Source organism: Indicator indicator, chromosome 20 (genome assembly GCF_027791375.1).
Source record: "Indicator indicator isolate 239-I01 chromosome 20, UM_Iind_1.1, whole genome shotgun sequence".
In the NCBI taxonomy this organism is placed as follows: Eukaryota; Metazoa; Chordata; class Aves; order Piciformes; family Indicatoridae; genus Indicator; species Indicator indicator.
The window spans coordinates 6,993,406-7,017,452 of record NC_072029.1 but is presented as its reverse complement, the minus strand read 5'-3'; the positions used below and the strand labels follow the sequence as shown (position 1 = coordinate 7,017,452).

Sequence of the window (24,047 nt, the reverse complement as noted above, 5' to 3'; positions counted from 1 at the left end):
AAGAGCTAGTGTAGGGGGAGGCTTTCAGAAGATGGTGGTGGTCATGGTCCTTCCTGTTATCCATCCCTTCACAGGGAACTCCTGAGGAGGCTGAACATTTTGTGCTGCCAGCCAAGACCAGTGATTTGTACAACACAGTCTTGCAGCCAAGAGGAGCACAAGGAAACACAGCGAGCACAGCACACACACGTGCAGTTTCACTGCAGACAGTGGTGAAAGCCAGGCAAAAGCAACACATTCTACGAGGTTTCTGAACCCACCACAACTTCTTTACGATCCTTTCCTCCTCGTTGAGGTATTTCTGCCTCTCCTGTTCCACCAGGTTGCGCTGTCGCTGCACAGGATCTTCCAGCCTCTTCACTGTTTCCATCATCTTGCCATTGATTTCCAGCTCTGCTTTCTTCACCATCGCCCTCAGCATCTCCTGGTTCTGCAGCTGTTGCACAAAAGAAATCAACTTCAATTTTTCCCGCTTGACACACATCCCTGGCAACCAAATACATTGCAGAGCTCAGTAGCAGCTTGGGATAAACACAAACCTACAGTGAGAGGAAGTTTTTACCTCCTATCCCCTCTTTAACTTTATCCATAAACATTATTCCATGGGGAAGTGGCAAGGGTGAGAAGAGTATAACTCTGATTAACTTCTAATTTCCAGTTGTAAGGTGATGAACAAAAGGCATTGAGATCAGTAGACCACCTTCAGTGCATAACTTCTGCAAGGATTGTAGCCCCTTTTTATGCTCAGCCTCAGGAGAAAGCCAGAAGCTTGACTAACCCTTTGCACATCTTTCCTAAGCTTCTGCATTGCATTGCCCACTTGTGCCTACTGGATAATCCCAAAGATTAACGCCAAGGCTGGAATGCACTGCTGCTCTCAGAATGGAACTCTTCAGCCTCTCAAGTGGCAGCGAAAGGGTTGTGCCACCCAGTGTAAGATGCTACAGACTCCAGCTCATCTGCAATGCATAAGACCTTCTTCAGCCATCAAAAGCACCCAAACAACACAAACCCCTTTATAATATGGTCATTTCCTGAGAATTCTAAAAGTCACACCTTCCTTCTAGTCTTAGTCTTATGTTAAATATCTAAAACATTCATTTTCCTTGCTGGTACCAAGTTTGCAGAACAAAAGACAGCTAAGAAAGCAAACTGATCTGTAGTCTTCTGTGGGTAGCCTTAGAGCAGCTAAGGCTTACACTTACACTTACCCAGGGACATGGTTTAGTGGGCATGGTGGTGTTGGGTTGACAGTTACTCTTGATAATCTTACAGGTCTTTTCCAACCTTGGTGATGCCGTGATCCAGTTCTACACAAACCAAACCTGTTTAAGCCTCCCCCACAAATCACAAGATTCAAAGTGAGAAGCAGGGCTCCATCTAGTCTCAGCTTTGGGATGTGAGGAACAGCTGAAGGAATTGGGATTGTTTACTCTGGACAACAGGAAGTGAAGGGAGACCTTATTGCTCTCTACAACTCTCTGATAGAAGGTTGTAGTGAGGTGGGGGTTGGTCTGGGATCAGGTGACAGAATGAGAGGAAATGGCCTGAAAATGTGCCAGGGGAGGTTTAGGCTGGAGATTAGGAAAAATTTCTTTATGGAAAGAGAGGTGAGACATTGGAACAGGCTTGCCGAGGAGGTGGTAGAGTCACTGACCCTGATATATCAGGACATGGTTTATTTGCCATGGTGGTCTTAGGTTGAAGGTTTGACTTGATAATCTCAGAAGTCTTTTCCAACCAAACCAGTTCTGAGAGTCTGTGATACAGGCAATAGGGACACAACACCCTTAGCCCAGCAGCCATCCCATACTGTATGATTTTAAAAACCACCTGGGGCAACTGAGAGACAAAGTTCCAGTTTTAAAACCGTCAGCTGCCTGCTAAACATCCAGGCCTAGCAGCCAAAGGCAGAGCACTGCCTAACAGGAAGAATCACAAAAATGGGTTACCTGTATGACAGTACAATGCAAGAAGACTTCTTTTTAAGTTCATTTAAGACAATTCATGGGAATCATTGAACAAAAAACAAAAAACAAACAAAACAAAACAAAAACAAAAAACAACCTTTGCCCAGGTTTCCAATCAGTGCAGAAATTAGAGGAACAAACCCAGCTCTTCCCTCCCAACTCTTAAGTCCTTGTGGCTGACTGTCCTCTCCAGCAACACAAGTGTGATGAGAGGGAGGGTAACCCTCCACTGGAAGTGCATGCGGAGGAGGGGGTCTGAGCTGTGACAAGCAGGAGGTGTTAACTCAAAACTCAGCTGAAGAGAAGTGTTAGCAGTTGGGGGAGGGGTGGGGAAGTGAAGCTGGGAAACATTTGAAACAGCACAGATTTCTAAACATTGTCAGCTGCTTTATACTAGACTGGATTCTTTTGAAGACAGTGCATATGTGGATTTTTCCCCACAATGGGATTAAAGTTTGGATTTGATAAATTAAAACCTCTCCCAGTGAGGCCAGCACAGCTATCTGAGCCACACATCTTTTTCACTGTGCTCTATTTTTTCAAGGAGGAAAACATAAATGAATGAATGAGTGAACGAGCATGTAACACTTCAGTCATACACTTGATTCACAGCTCATTAGAAAGGGGGGAAATCTGACACAGGGAAGTGACTTGGGATATGTGAAACAACTGATCCCAGGTCAATGAGAATGTCAGCAACAGACAGACTTAAGTATCAGGTGTCCAGAAATTAAGTTATTTGTGTTCCTCAGCTGGTAACAGTGACTTCCAGCAACACCAAAATTAGGTATGTGTGGAGTAAATACCTAGAGGGTAGATGTCAGGAGGGTGGGAGCAGGCTTTTTTTCAGTGGTGCCCACTGACAGGACAAGGGGTAACAGGCACAAACTGGAACATAAAAAGATCCATGTAAACACAAAGAACATGCTCTGCTCAGTTGCACCCTGGGATAGGACAAGGGACAATGGATAGAAACTGCAGCACAGGAGGTTCCACCTCAACATGGGGAGGAACTTCTTTACTGTAAGGTTCACAGAGCACTGGAACAGGCTGCCCAGAGAGGTTGTGGAATCTCCTTCTCTGGAGACTTTCAAGACCCATCTGGATGCATTCTGGTGTGACCTGCACTAAATTCTATGGTTATATGATCCTGGTCTGGCAGGGCAGTTGGGCTCAATGATCTCCAGAGGTCCCTTCCAACCCCTAACATCCTGTGATTTAAGGGTAATGGAGCATTGGAACAGGCCCAGGGAGGTGGTAGAATCACCATCCTTGAAGGTGTTAAAAAATTGAGTAGATATGGCACTTCAGGTCTAGTGGTCATGGGGGTAGAAGGTTGGACTTGGTGATCTCCAAGGTCTTTCCAACCTTAATGATTCTCTGATTCCACATAGATTAAGTGTAGTCTCACCAATTCCATAAAGCAGCTCAAAACATATTTGCATTTCTAATTCAAAGACACACTTGTGAGACTGGGTACCATATACCATTTCTGACAGTATTATTATTACATTTTCTGTTCTTTCTGCAGTGCTCATTTCCCTGCACTTACTACTTAAAGAAAATGCAAATGTGCACACACTTTCTTAACACCCAACTTCAATCATATCTAACTGCTTTCTTCCTAAAATGTGTGCAATTAAAGGAAGGAATAGACAAAACAATTCCAAGGTACATATAAGATAATCATACCTAATCTCAATGTGAGCCAGCAATGTGCACTTGCAGCCCAGAAGGCAACTGCACCCTGGGTTGCATCAGAAAAAGTGTGACCAGCAGGGTGAGGGAGGTGATTCTGCCCCTCTGCTCTCATGAGACCCCACCTGGAATACTGTGTCCAGTTCTGGGGAACCCAGCACAAGAATGACATCAACTGTTGGAGCAGGTCCAGAGGAGGCCACAAAGATGGGCACCTCTCCTGGGAGGACAGGATGGGAAAGTTGGGGCTGCTCAGCCTGGAGAAAAAAAAAAATGCATTGGGGAGACCTTAGAGCAGCCTTTTTAGTATCTGAGGGGGGCTACAAGAGAGCTGGGAAGGGACTTTTTACAAGGGCTTGTAGTGATAGGATGAAGGGCAATGAATTGAAGCTGGAGCAGGACAGATTTAGCCTGGAGATTGGTAAGAAATTCTTTACAGTGAGGGTGGGGAGACACTGGAACAGGTTGCCCTGGGACACTGCAGATGCCCTTCCCTCAAAGTGTTCAAAGCCAGGCTGGATGAGGTCTTGGCAACCTGATCTAGTGGGAGGTGTCCCTGTCCATGACAGGGGGGTTTGAAACATGATCTTTAAGGTCCTTTCCAACCCAAACCATTCTATGAGCTGTGATATACCATGAACAAATACTCCATAGCTTGGTTCAAACCTGTCACTAAGAGTTCTCATCATCTGGGAGAGCAGAATGAACAACCCCACTGAACTCATGATGGCCTCCAGTCTTCCCAACAACAAATGCATCCAGGACACAGCTGAGTTAGAATCAGAGAATTGTTAGGGTTGGAAGGGACCTCAAGGATCATCTAGTTCCAACCTCCTGCCATGGGCAGGGACACCTCACACTAGATCAGGTTGCTCAAAGCCACATCCCTCAGCACCATGAGACTAGTCTTTGAGTTTCTCTGAAAATCAGAGCACTTGGGGAAGATGCTAGTGGAGTAGCAAGTGTATTTCATCTCTAGCCATGATGCAAACATCTTCACTTCAAGAATCTCTCATTAAAATCCAATCGCAGCCTGAAACAGCCTTAACTTTCCAGTTGCATCTAGTAACATACACCTTTCAGTGGTGTGTCAATCTGGCTGGCTGGCTGCTGGATATGTTTTAAAGAGAGGATTTTGCCAGTACAAAGGCTACGTGAGCTCCTTCTCATTGTGTGATTCTTCCATCCCATTGAGCAAGAACTTTGTGATGTCATCAACTGAAAGCTGAACCATATACAATACTAAATAGCACTTTCTGTCCTGTTCCTGTTTCTTAAGTATCTTGCCAGCTTTTGAGCCTCTGCAATCATCTTTTTTCAGTTCTTTGGAAGTGTTTCTTTTAGTCTGTCATCCTATGAAAAATTCACACCAACAGGAACAAACTGACTGCCAAACCCAGGAGAAACAGTGAAAGTGAAAAATATGAAGTACTGTCAAACATACTACGCAAGCAACCTGGAAAACAGAAAAACAAACCAAACCAAAACACTTTTCCCTTTTGCTGAGAGTTACTTTACAAAAAACACAGTGCCCAATTTTTCCATTAGAAGGGTGACAGTTCAGCACTCTTCACTTTCAAACACTACCTGTTTCCACTTGCTGCCCTATGAACTGTGAGCTCTTTTTCAAAGTAATTCCACCCATTCAGGAAAGCCATGACAGAAGTCAGTAATGAAGGTAATTTGTATCTGATATACCAAAGTTTCTCTTGAGCTACAGGTTCTTCCAGCCAACTATCACAAATTTGCCTGCTTCCTACTGACACACTGCACCAAATTTGCTCTCATTTTTGAAATAAGGGAAGCCAACCAGAGTTTATCAGCACATTCAGGATATGCCCTGTTTTGCTCCTCAAGACTTCCTTGGCAGCATGATTCGTGCAGCTGGTACAAGTTTCCTCACTCCTGTGTGCCATAATGCTCTATCTGACTGCAAACAAGGCTACTGCCCCAGGCAGGACTGTGCAGACAAGGTGCAGCTGGGGAAATGTCACCTCCTCAGTCAGCAGCCCTTCTGGTAACAAGGCACTTGCTGCTTCCAGCACAGCACTGCAGCCTCCATCCTTGCTCTATGAGGCCACATGCTAAGTATAGCTAAGTGTACTAAGTATAGCTAAGTATGACCTTCCAGAATCTGAAGGGGGCCTACAAGAAAGCTGGGAAGGGAATTTTTAGGGTGTCAGGTAGTGATAGGACTGGGGGGAATGGATCCAAGCTAGAGGAGGAGAGATTTAGATTAGACATTAGGAAGAAGTTCATCACCATAAGGGTGGTGAGACACTGGAACAGGTTGCCCAAAGAGGTGGTGGAAGCCTCATCCCTGGATGTTTTTAAGGCCAGGCTGGATGGGGCTCTGAGCAACCTGATCTAGGGGAAAGTGTCCCTGCCCATGACAGGGGTGTTGAAACTAGATGATCCTTGAGGTCCCTTCCAACCCTGACAATTCTGTGATAGCTGGTGGCCAGGTCACAGATATTGGCCAGGAGCTGCATTTGCACATGAGGTTACAGAAGGACAGAGGGGCTGCAGTGGGTTGTGGCACAAATGTGGAAGAATTCACACTTACACACAAAAAGGTGCCTTAGCAATTTTGTTCTCACTGAAGGGAGTCCTGAAGTCTTCTCAAAAAATTGGAGCTTTCCTGAACAGTGAAATCAGGGCAAGTACCACTCCTACATTCTAAACTATCCTGGTGGTAACAGCAGTAGCTGCAGCCCTACAATACCAAACACCTGATGCAACTTTGCAGGCAAGTAGGACTGGCAGTGCCTTGACGTTTTCCCCTGCTGTCCACTTTGTCTTACAAGAAATTGCATTCCCTCCTTTTACATCTTCTCAGACAATGCACAGAGCTCTTCAGTTTCCAATTAAGCAAAGGGCTGAAGACCTGCACAGCTGCACATGCTTATTTTCAGTGTCTGAGGAGAACAGCATATTGACATCTGCAGCATGACTGTAGGTGTCAACAGAACATTGGTTAATGTTTCATTGTTCTTATTGTTTCTTGCAGGTTTTGAGGTGGTGGTGTGTGTTATGAAGGCACTGGTAAAACCTGAATGCAGGCAGGGCACACCAACCCCTGCACCAACTTTGGAAATGCCTTTTTCCCCCCCCTTGCTGCTCAAGTTGGCTATTCTCTTGGATTCTGTAAATACAGGATTCAGACTCTGGCTTAATGCACATCTACTGATCCTTAGCTACATTTGGGTTTCCTGACATCAAAGTTGTTTATTCAGGGACTTAAAAACTGTCTCAGCTGTAAACAGTATGGAGCAGGAACATGGCTCTTCCAACATGTTTATACAGCACATAGCATTGCAGTGTTCAAACTGCAACCACAGCCTTGATATTATTGTAATATAAAAACTGATTTAATGCCTAGAGTCACCAAACAAGGCTAGAAATGAAGGGTTTTTTTCCTCAGTATCTGAGCAGCAAGCAGTAGTTAAACCCAGCTAATTCTCATACCTCTAAGACTATGCAAGCAGTGTATGCTAGAGCACAACACTTTTGTCTTGGGGCTTTGCTAGACCTCTGCTACTGAGAATCACTCTATAAAAAAGAGAAAAAAAAAAAAAAAAAAGGAAAAAGGCAGTGCTGCCAGCCCACTTGCCTGGCATTAGCCAGGCAGGCATACCTGTAGCTGCTTCATCTGATGCAGCTGCAGCCGCAGGTCCGACACGTTGCGTTTCATACCGTGCAGGCTGAGCTGCATGGATGGGGCTGCAGCAGGGTGGTGATGGGTGACAGCTGAGTCCACAGTGACCAACGCGTTCTTCCCCCCAGATGTGTTAGCAGCACCTGCAAGAAGCAGCAGCACAGGTTGAGGAGAACAGAAAGCACCTCATGAATGGATCTGCACTGGGGTTTTGGTCATTGTTCCCAGCAGTGCACATCCTATCAAGTTCAAGGAAATCAGATGGAACGACTGTTGAGAGCTTTTCTTTGCCTGTTGAGGGCAACTTTTCAGCGCACCAAGGAGCAAAACATTTTTCTGTATGAACCCAAAAGTGGTTAAGTTCTATCTCTGCCCTCCCATCCATGTAGTCTTTTCAACCAGTGAAGTCTCCAGATCTGCTGAGCATAACACCTTGTTGCTCCACTGCCAACAAGTGATGAGACCTCAAACACAGCCTTTGCAAAGTTCATAGGGAGGAAGCATTGTTAGAAGATGGAAACGACACCAGACTTTTCTTCCTGAAAACTAGGCTGCAGGCTTTCTGAAGAATCATGTTTTTTGCTTTACCTTTATTTGCAACCCCTAGTTGCACCCATGCTATGTAGGAGGTGCTAGGCCACAGGCTGCCAGAAACATGCTCCAACAAAAAGCTGTCCTAGCCCAGTGCCTGCCACTGTAATGCTACACCTTACCTAAGCGTGCCCTAGCTAGATCTGCTCAGTGCTCCTACAAGGGCTCTCTTCATCTGGCTGCTGAGCAAGCTGCTGCTCAGCTTTGCTGTACTCAGGTATGATTCAATGCTCTCTTGACTTTCAAAGAGTCACTTAACAGAAAGGAGCACTCAAGAAATAAACAGTCCTTGTTCACTGCCATTCTGTACCCACTCCATGCTTCACTCTAATATATGCTAATACTTACCTGTCTACATGTACACTGCAGTTTTTACAACAGTCAAGCATCTATTTCTCTCCCACATGCACTAATTTCCCTTCCCTGCTCCCCTCTCCCCCCCTTTTTTATATTTAAGAAAAGGATATATAGTTCATAAACCCTACAGACAGAAACCACCAGAGAGTCTGAAAAATGTGGATAAGCCTCCAAGAGTTCTGATCCCTAGCCACAAATCTGGACTATTTTTGAAAGCACATCTACCTTTCTGCTATTCTTTGCCTTGAGCAAAATCCCCAAAACCTCAGCCTCTGACCCTGTGATGATGCAGCCAAGGCATGAATCAGTCCCCACCAGTCTCTCCCCCCATGCTGGCCCCCAGTCAGTTCACATATTTTCTCAGGAAGGGGTGCCTGTGTTCCTTTTACAGTAGGTGGACTGTGATCTGCTTCTGCAAACAATAAATGTCTCTGACTCCCTGTGCAGCAGCTCCTCTCCTCTTCTGCTGCCTCAGCCACCTCCTCTCACCCTTAGGTGCCCTCAGCTGCCACGGTGCCCCTGTTTGCAGGACTTGCTGAGCCTGTGGAGGATGATGTTGGACTCCCAAGGGTGTGACAACCACAGACACTGAGTGAGCATGGGAGTGGAGAAATGATCAGCAGCTGATTTCTCAGAGACACTGAGAAATCAAAAAGGAGTAAGTGGGCAGCTGAATGAAGCACTGCTTCATCCAGGGAGTGTAGCTTGCTTTTGGAGACAGTCCCAGGCTGTAGCTTTGCTATTAGATGTGCAGCCAGATGGACTGAAGGGAAAGAAACAGCACTGGCTCTAAGGTTTTCAAATGAACCCTTGCTGGAGCCAGGTAAGGAGAATGCAAAAGCCCTACATGATTTCTTATACTCTGGACTGAAAAAAACCCAAAACCCAAATGTTAACTTTTTTTCCCACAAAGTCTCACAAACTAAGCTGCCATTTTCAAAGTACAAAGAGAAGTGATGTGCAGAAAGGAGAAAGGCTTGCTCTTTGCCCAGGTTCAGGAAGGCAAGGAACTCAACATCCACTCCCTGACACTTGACCTTTACCATGGTTGCAAAGACATTGTTCTCCTTCCATTTTCCAGTTTTTATTATTTCTACAATGATAAGAATTGATTTTGAAGCAGGATAGGGAAAAAAGGGAAAAAAAAAAAAAAGAAGAGGCCACCAGCAGACACCCAACAATGTTTCTTCCCAAATTACTCATCTCCTTATTAAAGGGCCACAACAATTTGAAGCATCATTTGGAGTTATTTTGCTCTTTCCATCCAGTTAGAACCCACTAAACACACAGGCAAATGAAACATTAAGGCTGAGATTCAATCTTTAATGAGCTGGAATGGCCAGGCACCCCTAAAAGAATCAACTATTCTATACATATTAGTGTGTGACTTCACCTCATTAAGCCTGAATGAATTTAGGATCATGTTTTACCTGCAAACACTTAGAGAGTTCAAAGACTGGTGTGAGCTGTCTTTGAATCTGAGCCAAGTAAGCAGATACAGGCAATGTTTTTAATGCAAGCATCACCACAGCACAAGTGATGCATGTGAAAAAGGCACACAGATATGTATGGCTGACAACACAGCTCACCAAGCGTGAGGAATCAAGCCCTACATGTGTAATAGAATCATAGAATGGTTTGGGTTGGAAGGGACTTCCAAAGGTCATGCAGTCCAAACCCCTCTGCAGTCAGCAGGGACATCCTCAAGTAGATCAGGCTGCCCAGAGCCCTCTCAAGTCTCATTTTGAATATCTCCAGGGATGGGGACCCAATCACCTCCCTGGGCAACCTGTTCCATTTCTCCCTGCTGTCATCTCTGGTGGTGTTGGTGCAGAAAGATGTATTCCTCGATCCCTTTTCAGGAAATATTGAAATGTCCTTCTTCCTCTTCCAACAAGGCAGCAAACAGCAAAGAGCTATTGTTTTGGTTTTTTTTTTTGGCAATCCATGATACAACTCATCTTAATTTACAGAATAACAGAATTAACCAGGTTGGAAAAGACCTTTGAGATCATCTAGTCCAACCTATCACCCAACACCATCTAATCAACTAGACCATGGCACTAAGTGCCTCAGCCAGTCTCTTTTTAAACACTTCCATGGACAGTGACTCCATCCACCTCCCTGGGCAGCCCATTCCAATGGCCAATCTCTCTTTCTGTCAAGAATTTCTTCCTAACATTCAGCCTAAACCTCCCCTGGTGCAGCTTGAGACTTTGTCCTCTCATTCTGTCACTGCTTGCCTGGGAGGGGAGATTGACCCCCCAAGCAATGAATCCAGGATTCAATCATTCACTCCCAGCAACTGATGAACAAGATTGTAACAGGAATGAGAACAAGTGAGCATTTCCTCAGCATGTTTGTAAGTAATCTCAAGGAGACTCTTCCTGGTATAGTTTGATTTAGAGTCACATGCTGTTCCCAAGCAGAGTCCCTTGACTTCACCATTCACTTTTGATGAACTAAAGAAGGTTATAAGGATTCAGTCATGGGATTTCTCCCGACATTAGTAGAAGAGACTTAGCCAGTTTGTGGAAGGTTACTGCTCTTTGAACACACCCTCCATGAAAGAACTGAGCCTAAAGCAATAAAACAGACCAGCATGATCACTACAGGCTTACTTTCCTCACTAAAAAAAAAAAGGGTTTTTTATTTAGGCTCTTTAATATCTGAGGCCAAGGAATTCACTACAGACTGGCAAAGCACAAACATGTTAAATACAACAATTTGGTTTATATGAAATTCCAAGCAGGGTATTTACAATTTAGCTATATAGAGTTATCTAGGATTTAGAAATGTTGGGTTCTTTCCCTTCCCCAGTGAGCTAGCTCTCTATTTTTTTGCATGGAAGTCTTCTATTCTTGGAACACACACACACACACACACTACAAAATACAAAGTTGGTTCAACACTGATGAGCCAATTTCATCCTGCACAGATGTTTTATTGTTCAGCACTGGGAAGCAGTTCACATTTCTGCTTACCAGTGCTCTAGAAAGGACTGCTCCATCAACATTTTATGCCACTTTCTCTTTCAAGCAGACTTTGAAATTGCTAAAACTGGTATCTCAGTGCACAGTTGTCAAGTGGAATTGTATACTAAGAGAGTCAACTGTCTAAATGGCTGCAGTTAGCAAGGATTGGTGTGAACCAAAGAACAAAACAGCAGTCACCTCAAGCATTTCTAGATGCTGCTGGTGTGTTTAAGTGCAAGCATAGCCACAAAAAAAGAGAAATATTCTGTAGCATGCCCTGGCAGATTGCCTGATTTTTAAGCAAGCAGGGACTGCATTGACTTATTAGAGCCTGTCTCACACCATTTCAAAAGCAGGTGCAAAAGCAAAATATTCTATTACACAGGACTGTCCTATGATACAGCAGGCTTCAGTCATAGCTGAGGTGGGTACAGCTCTGCAGTACATTGGGGTCAGCACCACACCTTGTCTCCCTTGCCTGCTACCATTCACTTCTGTGGCTGACTCATGCTGGAAGGACAGGATTTAGGTATGCAGATGCTGGAGTTACAGTTATACTTCACAGCACCATAGGGAACCTTGCACACAGCTGGCTGCATGCCTGTCCCCACTGCCCCATTCTCATCTCCCAAGTGATCAGAAAGGCATCTGTCTTCATTTAGCTCCTATCTAGGGTTAAACCACAGCAGTTACTCTGTCACCCAATGACACTCTCCAGCAGAGAACTAGGAAAAGGAGAGATGAGCTACAGGTTGAAAGGAAAACAGATTTACTGAAACAGCCAAACCAGTACCAATGTCGATGCAAAATATATAAAGTGATACTCAGCCTAGCATAGATGCAGCAGTCACAGGAACCAGGAAGGCAGGTCTTGAGAGCAGGAGGTGAGCAGGCTGAAGAAAAGCCCTCTAAACAGGAAGCCTGGCTCCCCCCTCATCAAACTTCCCCCTTTACACTGAGTGTGATGCTGATGGCCTGGGACACACCTGTAGCCAACTCAGCTCATCTGTCCCAGCTGACTCAGAGCTGCTGATGGCCTGCAGCCCATGGCTGGCCTGGGATTCTGATCCAGCAAAGCCAGGACCCTATTGCATAACCTGAATGCTGGTACCCTCGTTCACATGCTGGATACAGGCACAGCCATGTGACAGAGTCGACATCACTGTCAGGACAATGTGGATGCTGACCTGATCTTTCCAGACTGAGCAACACATCCTGCCCTGCACCCACCCATGCTCGGGCACACAGCTGTTAGATGTCATTTGCCATTCCAGGGACGCAGGTTCAGTCACAGGATAGGAGCCTTCAGCAACTACAGTGGAAGGAAACAGTCAGTTTGCACCAGGCTGTTCTGGTGGGCTGGGCAAGGCTTTCACACCAAGGAATCCCCACCTTTGTGTAAGGCTGTGTGGCAGTTTTAGGCTGTGCCTAGGAAAATCTTCCACAGATCTTGAACAGAAAGTGCTAGAATGTAAATAAATCACCATTGGATGTAAAAAGGAAAATAATGATAAGGTCTAAATAATCTCATTGGTCTGACATCTAACATAAAATTAGTTGTGTACACTTAACTTCTTCTCTTTGTGGTTTCTTTGCTCTAGCAGATATTAGGTGGTGCTTCTGCTGCCTTGCTGACCTTGGCTGTGTTCTTCTTGTGGCTATGTACTAACAGCCTACTCTCTGTTCTTCTCTCTCTCTCTTTTACTGTGCTGGTTTGGGGCCAGACAGATCGTCTCTTGCCCCGAAAGGGACAAAAGAATGAGACTCACACAAGCGGATTGGAGAGTGATGGAAAGTTTAAATGGAAAAGCAATTGGTGAAGCTACAGAGAACTACAAGCTACAAAGCATAGTGACAAAGAGTATCCCAAAGCGTACAGAACCCCTCACAGAATTCCCAAAGCTTCCCAATCCTTCCCTTCTTCCCACCTGAGGGTAAACCCAAACCCCCCAGGGCTCTTTCTTCCCCCTCCCACTGCTAGGCAAGTCTCAGGCTGGCCAGGTCTGAGACTGCCTCACCCTCCATTCTCCTCCTGGCATTAGGCCTAGACAGGCCTAAGAGGCCTTGAGGATACTCCCCCGGCATTACCCGATAAGAGAGGACATCTCCCGTGGGAGCAGAGAGGGAAGAAAGAGGAAGAGAATGACTCTGCAGATGGCCTTATAGGGTGCAGGATTTATGGGTAGAAATACGTCGTTTCCTGTGTCCACCCCTGTGGGTGGGCACCCAGGACACCAGAGGTGTATCTCATGCGGCAGTGGCAGGGGGCACCCAGCCTAAACTGCCACATTTACCTTGTATAGGGGGTGGGGAAGGGAGCAGGGAAGGGGAAGGTGTTGGTAAACCCCTGGTTTTGTCCAGGGGGTTTCTGGTGTTGTTTATAAATCATAAATATATGTAAATATTGTATATTTTGTACATATTCATTGCATTTCATATTTCTAGATTGCAGTGTGCTTGTAATTAGAGCTTCATTTGCTTTCAACTGAGTTGGTCTGTCAGTTTTATGTTGGGGGATAATTCCAACCCACCACAGGCTGTTTTCCCAATTAATATTATTCCATTTCTCATTCCCTGGAGAGCAAATTCACACACACAGGTGAGTCACTGAATACTTTATGTTGGAAGGGACATCTGGATTTCTCCTGGTCTAGAGTCTCACTCCAAACATGGCCCATCTGGATCAGGATCTCCAACTCAACGCCTTCCACCAAGTATTTCTCTGAATGAGTCAAGCACAGGGAAAGCAGGAAGGCCCAACAGCAATACAAGAGAAAGAGGAACACAAGGGAATGTGTGTGCAGGTTTGATGGGTTCACAGGTGCTCTGTGGGAGATGAGACCTGTGCATGGGGGAAATAACATAAATTCTCAGAGTATAATAACACTGAAATAGGAAAAAGTCTAAGAGCCTTTTGCAGCTGTTTTGAAAAACGATGGACTTTTCAGTAAGCTGTCTGAAACTGATAAATTACAACTTATTTCTTCACAGCCTGAGATATTGCTAACCCCATCCAGGGGCCAGCAGGAAGGGAAGAGTTGGAATGGGACCAGAGAGTGGCTTGGGAGCAAAGGCCCAGTACCAGGACTTTTAACTCTTTCTCTCTTGCATGTTTTGATAGTTTCCAGGTCTGGTTTGATTTCTGTCGGTTGGAGGGACGTGCATGAGCTGCAATTCCAGAGAAACAGGAATCCTAAATGTGAACTAACAGCTCCAACACAAAGGCTAGTAAAGAGCATAATAGATTTGCTAATAAATGTGTGTGGTTTACTACCTGTTGTAGCACAGAGCTCCCTGTGGGAAAAGCATTACCAGGAAGCAGGGAACTGCCTTTATTTGCATTCAGTGCACAGGGAAGGGTGAAGAGGAGGCAAACACACCCTGCAGACCTCTCCAGCAGCAGCCCATACATAAAGAGCTCCAGTCACGTGGGGACCTTCTTTCCCAACAGCCTTAACTCCATCTTTTAAACACTTAACAGCTCACCAAGTGGGAAGCTAACATAAGGCCAGCTTTCATTGGCTTCATAACTGATGCTAGCTCAGGAGAGTTTAGGTATACAGTAACAATTAGTAACAGATCAATACAGGGAAGGGAAGGGTGGTCAGGCATGGAAATAGGTTGCCTAGACAGGTAGGTGGTGCAGTCACTGTCCCTGGAGGGGTTCAGGAAATGTGTGGCCATGGCACTTTGGGACATGGTTTAATGGCCACGGAGGTGTTAGGTTGATGGTTGGACTTGATGATCTTAGAGGTCTTTTCCAACTGAAACAATTCTATGGTTCTATGATTCTACAAAGCACTAAATTGCTGACTGCTAATTTCCTTGGCATTGTTACATCCACAGCATCCTGCTGCTGGAAGAACCTTGGAGGGAAGTTCAGATGACCAGGATAGGAATGAAATATTTAGCCTTCTACAGCAATCTAGATACATCCAGGGTTACTGACAGAGATACACTACAGGGGCATGAGTCACTGGGAAACTTACCATTTGTAAAGAGACTCCATGTCCCATTTAAAACATTCAGCAGCAGGTGTGCAATTCATTTCAAAGACTCAACCTATCAGAAATTCCTCTTGCCAAAGATGTGATCAACTCCCATACCCTGAACTTAAACTTCAGTTCTGACAGCACCACTATGGGAACTGAAGTAAATTTGACATTTCCATAAGCTGGGATGGTAGCAATGTTAGAGCTATTCACATATGCTCGAACAACTTGTAAACTAAAAGTGAGTTCTCTTACCTGCAGTGTCAAGGCTGCTCTTGCTGGATGCAATTTTCAACATCATCTTCTCACTAAGGTAATAAAAACATAATTGTAACTTACTAACAAAAAAAAAAACAGAGAAGTTTATGATCAGCAAATTAAATGGCCTTGTCTAGCATATATATATATATATATATATAATTAATTTAAATCACCAGTAGCTTGTCAGTTGTTTGTTTGGGGTTTTTCTTTGTTTGTTTGTTTTCTAAATCAGCTTTTAACACAAGTTAAGCAAGGCATGGAGCATAAGCAGTAGGAAGCATAGAGATGTAGCTCTATTAATTCTTTTTACCACAATGAAGAGTAATGCAGTTAATCTCCATCTAGCAGTTGGCACATTCTTCCTCTCTGCCTAGCATTTACATGGGCGTGGGGGGGGGGTCGATAAAGATACTTTAAAATGATTGAGCATTCAGGGTCTGGATGTTTGGGGTTTTTTTTAATTATTATTACATTCAAATATTATTTTTGTTGTTGTTGATTGATCACTGAAATCATTACAGAGAAACAGATTGAATGAATTCTGTTTTTACCTAGAAGCCTCTTTGCTATTACTTGTATTTGGCCCTTTAAAAAGCGCAGACTGAACAAGACCAGTTAAACTGGCAATCTGTTTCTCCATGGCTTGTATCCTCTCTCTGTAAGACAAGAGAACCGTTTGTTAAAGCCAGATATTTTTGCTTGCAGACTCGTTTTTCTAGGTGAAGGATTACCAGAGGGTTGGAAAGACACTACAGAGCTTGTGCAAAGGCCCAGGGGTGCCAGTTTGCATTGTACCTTGTCGCAGCAGCTTACCTTGTCTTGCTTTGGACAGCTTGTGCATGGTAACAGACAATAAAAAAAAGACAGCTGCTTGGTTAAAAAAGGAACAAAACAACCACCCACCCAGATAATAAACTTGTAATGATCTCACAAGACCTCTAACAATCAGTTAATGCCCCTTGGAATTAGTGAAAATAATTTTTTTCATCATTACATATATTTTTTTTTTCTTATACCCACACTGGGGCAATGGAAGGTTTCAGGATTAAAGATTTTAACACTTCTTGATGCTATTTTTACTCTCCCCAAACCCAGGATGTTTTGTCTGTGAAGCATTTAATCTGCCCAAGCTGACAACTTCCCAGCCCAAATCCTTTGCACCTGACATCACAACTGTCTGCTTTGGAAAAGGACAGCAACGTGACAGACAGGCACAGGACACCCAATGCAGCAACATTAGCATAAAATAGATTTGCTTTCATGCACATATCCTGAGAAATTCCTGAAAAGCTGAAGAAAGGAGATGAAGAAAAGCTGTAATAAGTATGGTTAGTGTTTTCCAGAGGTACCAAAGGCCACTAAACAACCACAACGACTTTTCTGGGTAGAAAGACTAACATTTGTGTGTTTATCTATTTACATAAATGCATATATTGGTCAGGCACCAAGTGACTTCCTCAGTGAGCCCCCACACAGCCTTTTGCTGACACAGGTGACTACTTTCACATGCCAGCATCCCAATGCCACACCACAACACAGACACACAACAACATGGGACCTCAGGCAGGACCTTCTGAAAATGTCTCCTCATATGCCAGCAGTTATGTCAGTGGGGAAACACAAAAGCAAATGCTAACAGCAGGCTGTGACACTGAAAGATGACTGGGACCCAAACTTCTCCAAACGAAGTGACTGAGAGCAGCTGCAGTGACTGATGAAAGAAGATGGGGCAGACAGACACAGCCCCAGGCTCAGTCTGCTGCAAGAGCCATCCATCACCATTGCTTCATTCCAGGCACATGGAAGCAGCCAAGCTCTGGCCACCCCTGGCTCTAGTTGCTGTTTGGTGACCAAAGCAATATCACCACTAGACAGGGACCATACAAACTCAAGCACAGGTGTCAACACCAGGGAAAACCAAGCTGACAGGATACAAAGCAAGAAACGAGCCCAGCATGCAGCCAGCCAGATTAGCCAGGCTAATTATTTCATTCACTTTCAGGGAATGAAATAGAGCTTTACTGGGAGAGCAGGCAGATACCACAGCCAGGAGAGACTCCAGGACACCCAGATGCCTAGGGAACAGGGCAGCACCACAAGCCATGAGATGCTAACAGAGAAGGAGGGAAGAAGGGTGCTCAGCCAGTCCCCGGCTGGCAGACGTTGTTCTTACTGCGACTTACTACAGCGTGCACATCTTACTTCTCTGTCTTCCTGTTGAAAGGTATTTTGAAGGGTGAAGAGAAGGCTAGTGAATCTGACCTGATTCATTTCAAACCAAGAAATAAAGTTACAGAATTTCCACTCTTACAAGTTTTAAAATGAGAAACCGGTTCAGGCTACAGTCATCTTTGGAACAAAAACAAGGACTAAAAGCCTGGGATAAATATATTCTAACAAACTTAAATGCAGCATTTTTGACACTTAATAATGAATTTTTTAAATCCCCACTCTCCCCCTCCCCCCCCCCCCCCCCCCAGATAATCATCACAAAACCTTCCTGGAACTAAACCCAACTGGAAGTCTATCTGTTCTACCAATTCATAAATATGATGTTTTTTCCATCCCACATTCAATAATCTGGAAACAATTTTCTGCTTCAAAAGAGATTATGGCAACACAAAGCTGATCTTGTCCTTTGCCATGAAATCTAGGAAAATATGCTGTTAAGAGGGAGAGGGATGTTCCAGAGATAGGAGATGATGAAAAACGAATGAAATACTGGAATCAATTGCACAGAGCACATTATTTTGCATATGGTAAAAGCATTAAGAATGTGAAGAATCTCTGTGTGCTCTGGAGTTACTCTGCTAAAGACAAGGCAGGACTTTCCCTGTAGTCATTCCTGGGTAATGCCCAGACTTGTTATGGCCAGCAGGACCAAACAGTTCAAAACCAGGTGCTGTCTGGAAGGAAGGAGGCAGCTTTTAGGCTTTAAATAAGATGAGCTGAGTTTGGAAGAGCTAGCAGCCTGACTGAAGGTGGTGGGAGGCAGCGTGCTCCAGCAGCAGGGAGGGATGCAGCATGGCTGCCCCAGCAGAGTTTGGTGGTTTGGTCCTGCTACCCACCACATGGCCCTTGAGGAGCAGTGACAGGTTCTAGAGCAGTCCCCTTCTCCTCTGGTTTCCCTGTGAAGTGCTGGAGCAACCTTAGCTCCAGAGGGAGAAACTGAACACTTCCTTCAGCCTGTGCCAGGCAAGGCTCTATCAGGGCAGGGACAGTGGCACGGCCATGGCAGTTGTACATTTTAGTTTGTCAGCATTACAGTCTCTACTTCCTGCTGTAGAGAGAGAAGGTGAAGGGAACAGCCTGCCCCATCATCCCTTCCTGCACCAGGCAGGCCAGTGCCCCAACAGCATGGGGCAGGTTAGGGTCCCCACGGCATGGGGCAGACCTGTACTCCACTGACATGGGGCAGGGCAGGGCTCCTAGGGCACGGGACAGGCTGGCACTCTGGTGACATGGGACAGGTCAGGTCTCCCATGGACAAGGCAGGCTGGGATGCAGAGCACTAGGAGAGAGGGTGAGGCAGAACATGATGCAGTGGTGCCTCTTTGCTGGCAGTGGTAGCACAGGAACACTGAACCCCCTCTCTGTTCCCAGATTAATTTCCCAGATAGATCTGCATCTCTCCACCACCCAGGAAGAGCAGGGAGGGCCCCTTCTACAGAATTTAGGAAAGAAATGAGTATTTTATCAGCCTGAGCACAGAAAGGCATTGTTTCACATTGTTCTCCCATGAATGCAGGGAGAGTCAGAGGTGGTACCATGGTGGGGAGGAAAGGAGGGGACAAGGTCAGAAGTTGCTCCCAGATCTAGCAAGCCTCTTTGCCAGACTTGGCTTTGGCTTGTCACAGACCTCAGCCAGCAGAGCAGGCATGGGCTTCTGGCCAGCCCTGTTCTCCTCAGCAGCCTGATCCACAGCCTTGGGCCCAGGAACATCAAGACACTTAACATCCCTCTCTCCAAACTCAGCAGTAGCACAACAAGCTCTTGCTTCTGTGGGGACTGTGCATTGAAACATCAGATTTCATCATCAGATTTCTTCCTGACAGCTTCACCCTCTAGTGCAATTAACTGCCAGTAATGCCAAGCACAGACAAACTGGTACCCACTTCTCACAGCGATGCTATCTGTGTGTGACTTGCATGCTCCTTCCCTTTCTTGGGGACATCTTTAATATTCACATCACTGGAAGGATACATCATACAGACAGAGACTAGAAATGAGCTGTGTAACTGTTCATTCATGTTCCTGTCCTACCCTAGGCTGTGCAGTACATCATCCATAACAGACGGACTCAAATAACAAGTCTGGCACCATGAACTAATTGGCACAGTATCCTGGAGAAAGCTTTTCAGTGACTTCATATTTTATAGTTAAATCCCCAGTGAAGTCTGTGTAGTAATCAAAAAGAGGGTCAGAGACAGGGAAAAATATATTTCTTGCTATATTACACTATGAGAAAAATATTTCATTAGGATTTTTTTTATCTCAGTGGGAAAAGAAAGAAAACAGGAGTAGATTGGACTTTCCCAATGGCTTCCCTAGAACCAAGGGAAGGTAGTACAGACATACTTTACCCTAAAGTCCCCCCCTCAAAACAGCAGAGTGGATATCCTGGAAGGTAGTGAAGACCAGCAGAACCTTTCTGTACTCTGTAGTACAGAGAGACTTTACCCCAAAGTCCCCCCCAAAACAGCAGAGTGGATACCCTGGAAGGTAGTGACCAGCAGAACCCTTCTGTAGTCTCTTCCCAAGGGAAAGGTACAGACAGATGAATACTTCAGGTTAAACTCAGACCTTCTACAGCTTGTAGCTAAAGGGAAAATGGAAGCTCTGAAGCACTGCCAGATGCAATACTATTTGACAACTCTTATCCAAGAGTCTGCATCTCATCTTCCTACAAGCAGTTCCTCCAACAGAAGGAAGCCAAAGCACAGTTTACCTTTCCTCCATTTTTTCACTTGCTTTCATCTTTTTCTGCCTGGTTATTCAACATCTATCCCAAAAGAAGATGCAATTTTGACCCTATGGAAAGTGGCTGGGAGGGTAAATCTGCACAGCCACTTTTCTTACACAATTCTCAGTGCATTGCTGATGTAGTCTCTCACTGTCTGTGGCTTTACAGAGTGTGATCATTTTTTCCTAATGCATAGAGAGTCCCTCCATACTTTAACATATCAGACAATCATGGACATGGAGCTCCTAGAGCAGGTCCACAAAAGGCCAGGAAGATGATCAGAGAGCTACAGAACTTCCCCTATGGGGATAGGCTGTGAGAGTGGGTTTGGGCTGTTCAGTCTGGAGAAGAGAAGGCCCTGTGGAGACCTTAGAGCAGCCTTCCAGTATCTCAAGTGGCTACAAGAAAGGGGAGTGACTTTTTACATGGACTTGTAGTGATAGGATGAGGGGCAATGGCTTTAAACTGGAGGAAGGCAGATTGAAGATGGAGATTAGGAAGAAATTCTTTACAGTGAGGGTGGTGAGACACTGGCACAGGTTGCCCAGGGAGGCTGTGGATGCCCTCTCCATGGAGGTGTTCATGGTCAGGTTAGATGAGGCTTTGAGCAACCTGGTCTATTAGGTGGTGTCCCTGCCCAGCCTGCCTGGGGGTTTGGAAGAAGATGATCTTTGAGGTCCCTTCCAACTCAAAGCATTCTGTGAATCTATGAATCAAGTGGTTTTGTGGTGGGACCAATATTCAATAACCTACACATGGCCATCACACTTTAGTCCTGAACTGCAAGCCATGAACTGTGAATGTTTCCATTTTTTGCCCAGTTGTACTACCATCTTTTCTCACTACTCTGGCATAAAGAGGACAAAAGTTGTGGCCAGGCAGAGGAGGACCACAACACACTCCTGAAATGCTTCTGGAGGAAAAACCTTCTATAGAGATATTTTTGCTCTTCTAAGGATTGTGTTTTAGTGAGCAGCAGCTCTTGTCATGTACATATTCAGCACTAGCAAATAACCCAGAGTTCTGCAACAAAATGTGTGTTTTAAATGCAAAGAATGTAAGTCAAATGGCATTTAACTTAATGCACTTTTGGGTAAACAGCTTCTTTTCCAATGTATCAACACTGGAACATCTGCTTTGCCTGCAGTAACTTCCAGAAGTATCTACCATAAGCTACATAAAGAGGCCATCCAAAAATATGATGGCAAGTCACTGTCTTACTGTTATAACAACTCATGCTCACTCACAAGAAATTAACTCATTCTCCCTGTAAACCTCAGATTTAAGAGATGATGACCCCTCAAAGATGAATTGCTGCAACTTGCTGCAGTTTGTAATACTTTTGTGCTTAGATACTAATACTGTATGGTTTTTTTTTAATCTCCAACAAATGGTTTCTTCCTATTGCTGTAAAATATGGAATTCTTCTGGTAAATGAACTGATGTGAGAGTTTCATAGAATCATAGAATTGTCAGGGATGGAAGTGACCTCAAGGATCATCCAGTTCCAACCCACCTGCCATGGGCAGAGACACCTCACACTAGAGCAGGTTGCTCAGAGCCACATCCAGCCTGCCCTTAAAATACTCCAGGGATGAGGCTTCCACCTCCTCCCTGGGCAACCTGTTCCAGTGTCTCACCACCCTCATGGGGAGGAACTTCTTCCTAACATTCAATCTGAATCTATCCACTTCTAGTTTTGCTCCATTCCCCCTAGTCCCATTACTACCTGCCGCCCTAAAAAGTCCCTCCCCAGCTTTCTTGTAGCCTCCTTCAGACACTGGAAGGCCACAAGAAGGTCTCCTTGGAGCCTTCTCCTCTCCAGACTGAGCAGCCCCAACTCTCAGAGTCTGTCTCTCAGTCTGTCTGAGTTTATTCAGTGCTTTATACCACAGAAGTAGCTACCTTGAAAATACTCGAGGTAAAACTGAAGAAAGAATGACATGAAGTAATTAACCCCCTTCAACTCTGGCTTAAATAACAGGCTTGAGGGGACTGGCTTCTGCAAAGCAAAACCAAAATGGGAAACTCCAGGAAAAGATGGAAATACTGGGTTTGGTCTTTTGTAGACCCATATCTGCTGCAGTTAACATTCCAGAGGTAATGGACCCATTTCCTTCAACAGAACCAGCATAGGATCAGTGAGAGGTGTGACCTGCTGCAAGTACCCAAGATGCTCTGACAAAGCACACACATATCCCACTTCAGCCCCAGCTGGCAAAAATAGAGAATTAACAGGAAGAGAGAGAGTCATTTTATCTTCTGACACTGTTACTATCCACTGATCTAGTTGAGGATGTCCAGGCTTACTGCAGAGGGGGTTGGACTGAATGACCTCTGGAGGTCCCTTCCAACCCAGACATTTCTATGATTCTATGATTTTAATCTTTCCTCAGACTGAAACCATGCATTGTCCTGAGGTTGGAGAGTGCTACTGCAAGGCAATCTCCACAAAGAGATGGCCCAAGACATATTGTTGTTGTCAGCTCACTGCAGTAGGAACTAAAGAAACAGTATTTCTGAGCTGATGGGTTTCATGCTTGCAGTTTTCTCAGCCCACTCCTGAATGGGTCAGGATGGGGAGTCTCTCTTGTCACAGTGCCCAAATGCAAAAGACCTCCCTCCTCAGTATCCCCAAAGAGAACAGACACTCAACCTGCCCTTTAACTCCACACCTCACACCATCTGCTTGCTGACCGACTGAACACCTCCCATCATTCACTGTTTGTGGCCTGCTTTTTAGGCTCTTCACACAGTCATCAGCAAACGGATGACGTGCAGGACAGAGCAGCACCCACCTCTTACTGTGCCTGGGAGGGGATGAGTTTAGCCCTATCTCTCCAGTCCCAAAATATCCTTACTCACAGACATGTGCCCAGCTGTGCTGCTTCTGAGTGCAAACTGTGAATGCTACCCAGCAAGGTTCAGGGTAACTTTCTACCATTATGTGTGTCACCTTTCAGGTGTCCTTAACACCCTTGTAACAACTCAGCTCCTGCTGAAGCAGGGTAAGAGCACTCCAATGCCTTAGTGTTCCTTGTTTAGATAGGTACGGCCTCAACAACGTTTGCTTTGCAAGATGATGAAATTATCACAAAGCTAAACCAAGGCTTCGAGGATTTCACGTCTGTAGAACTCAAACCCAATCTTAAGATTGCACTGGTTAGAAAACACAGCAATTTGCATGAATTGTTGCTGGCATTTACAGCTGGTTTTTAAAGAGTCACACTTTGTCAAGGTTAAAAAAAAGAACCCACATCCCATAAGGGCAGCTTTCAGAACAGTTTTTTTCCAGTGCCATGTGGCTAATACACACCATGCTGAATTTTAAGGTCATGGATTTATTTGGAAGTGTAATTATGCAAATGCAATTTTCAGCACTGTAAATGTACTCTGAGACCAGGACTAAAACTCCTGGTGCAAAGCTCCCCTTAAGGAGCTGCAGAACTCTCTGTACCGCTGCTCCTTATGTATTCAAATATACACAACCTCGTGACTATCTCTGTAGCTGAGTGAACAGATGAGATGCCCAGAGGGGAGAAAGTTGCACAGACTGGAAAGTTGTTGGTGTCCTTCCTTATA

General features: G+C 45.0%; 1 protein-coding gene across 5 annotated transcripts in view; it reads right to left on the bottom strand.

Moving 5' to 3' along the window:
* KIAA1217 (KIAA1217 ortholog) overlaps window positions 1–24,047 on the bottom strand; it is a 201,265-nt gene that overhangs the window by 29,183 nt on the left and 148,035 nt on the right. For 3 of the 5 annotated variants that reach the window (XM_054390019.1, XM_054390022.1, XM_054390023.1), the window contains 4 exons: window positions 16,054–16,158; window positions 15,497–15,549; window positions 7,306–7,469; window positions 261–436 (listed from right to left, as the gene is read on the bottom strand). In XM_054390019.1, coding sequence (XP_054245994.1) covers window positions 261–436; window positions 7,306–7,469; window positions 15,497–15,549; window positions 16,054–16,158 — 498 coding nt within the window. The remainder of the gene's footprint in view (window positions 1–260; window positions 437–7,305; window positions 7,470–15,496; window positions 15,550–16,053; window positions 16,159–24,047) is intronic. The other 2 variants (XM_054390021.1, XM_054390024.1) reach the window with 1 other exon arrangement.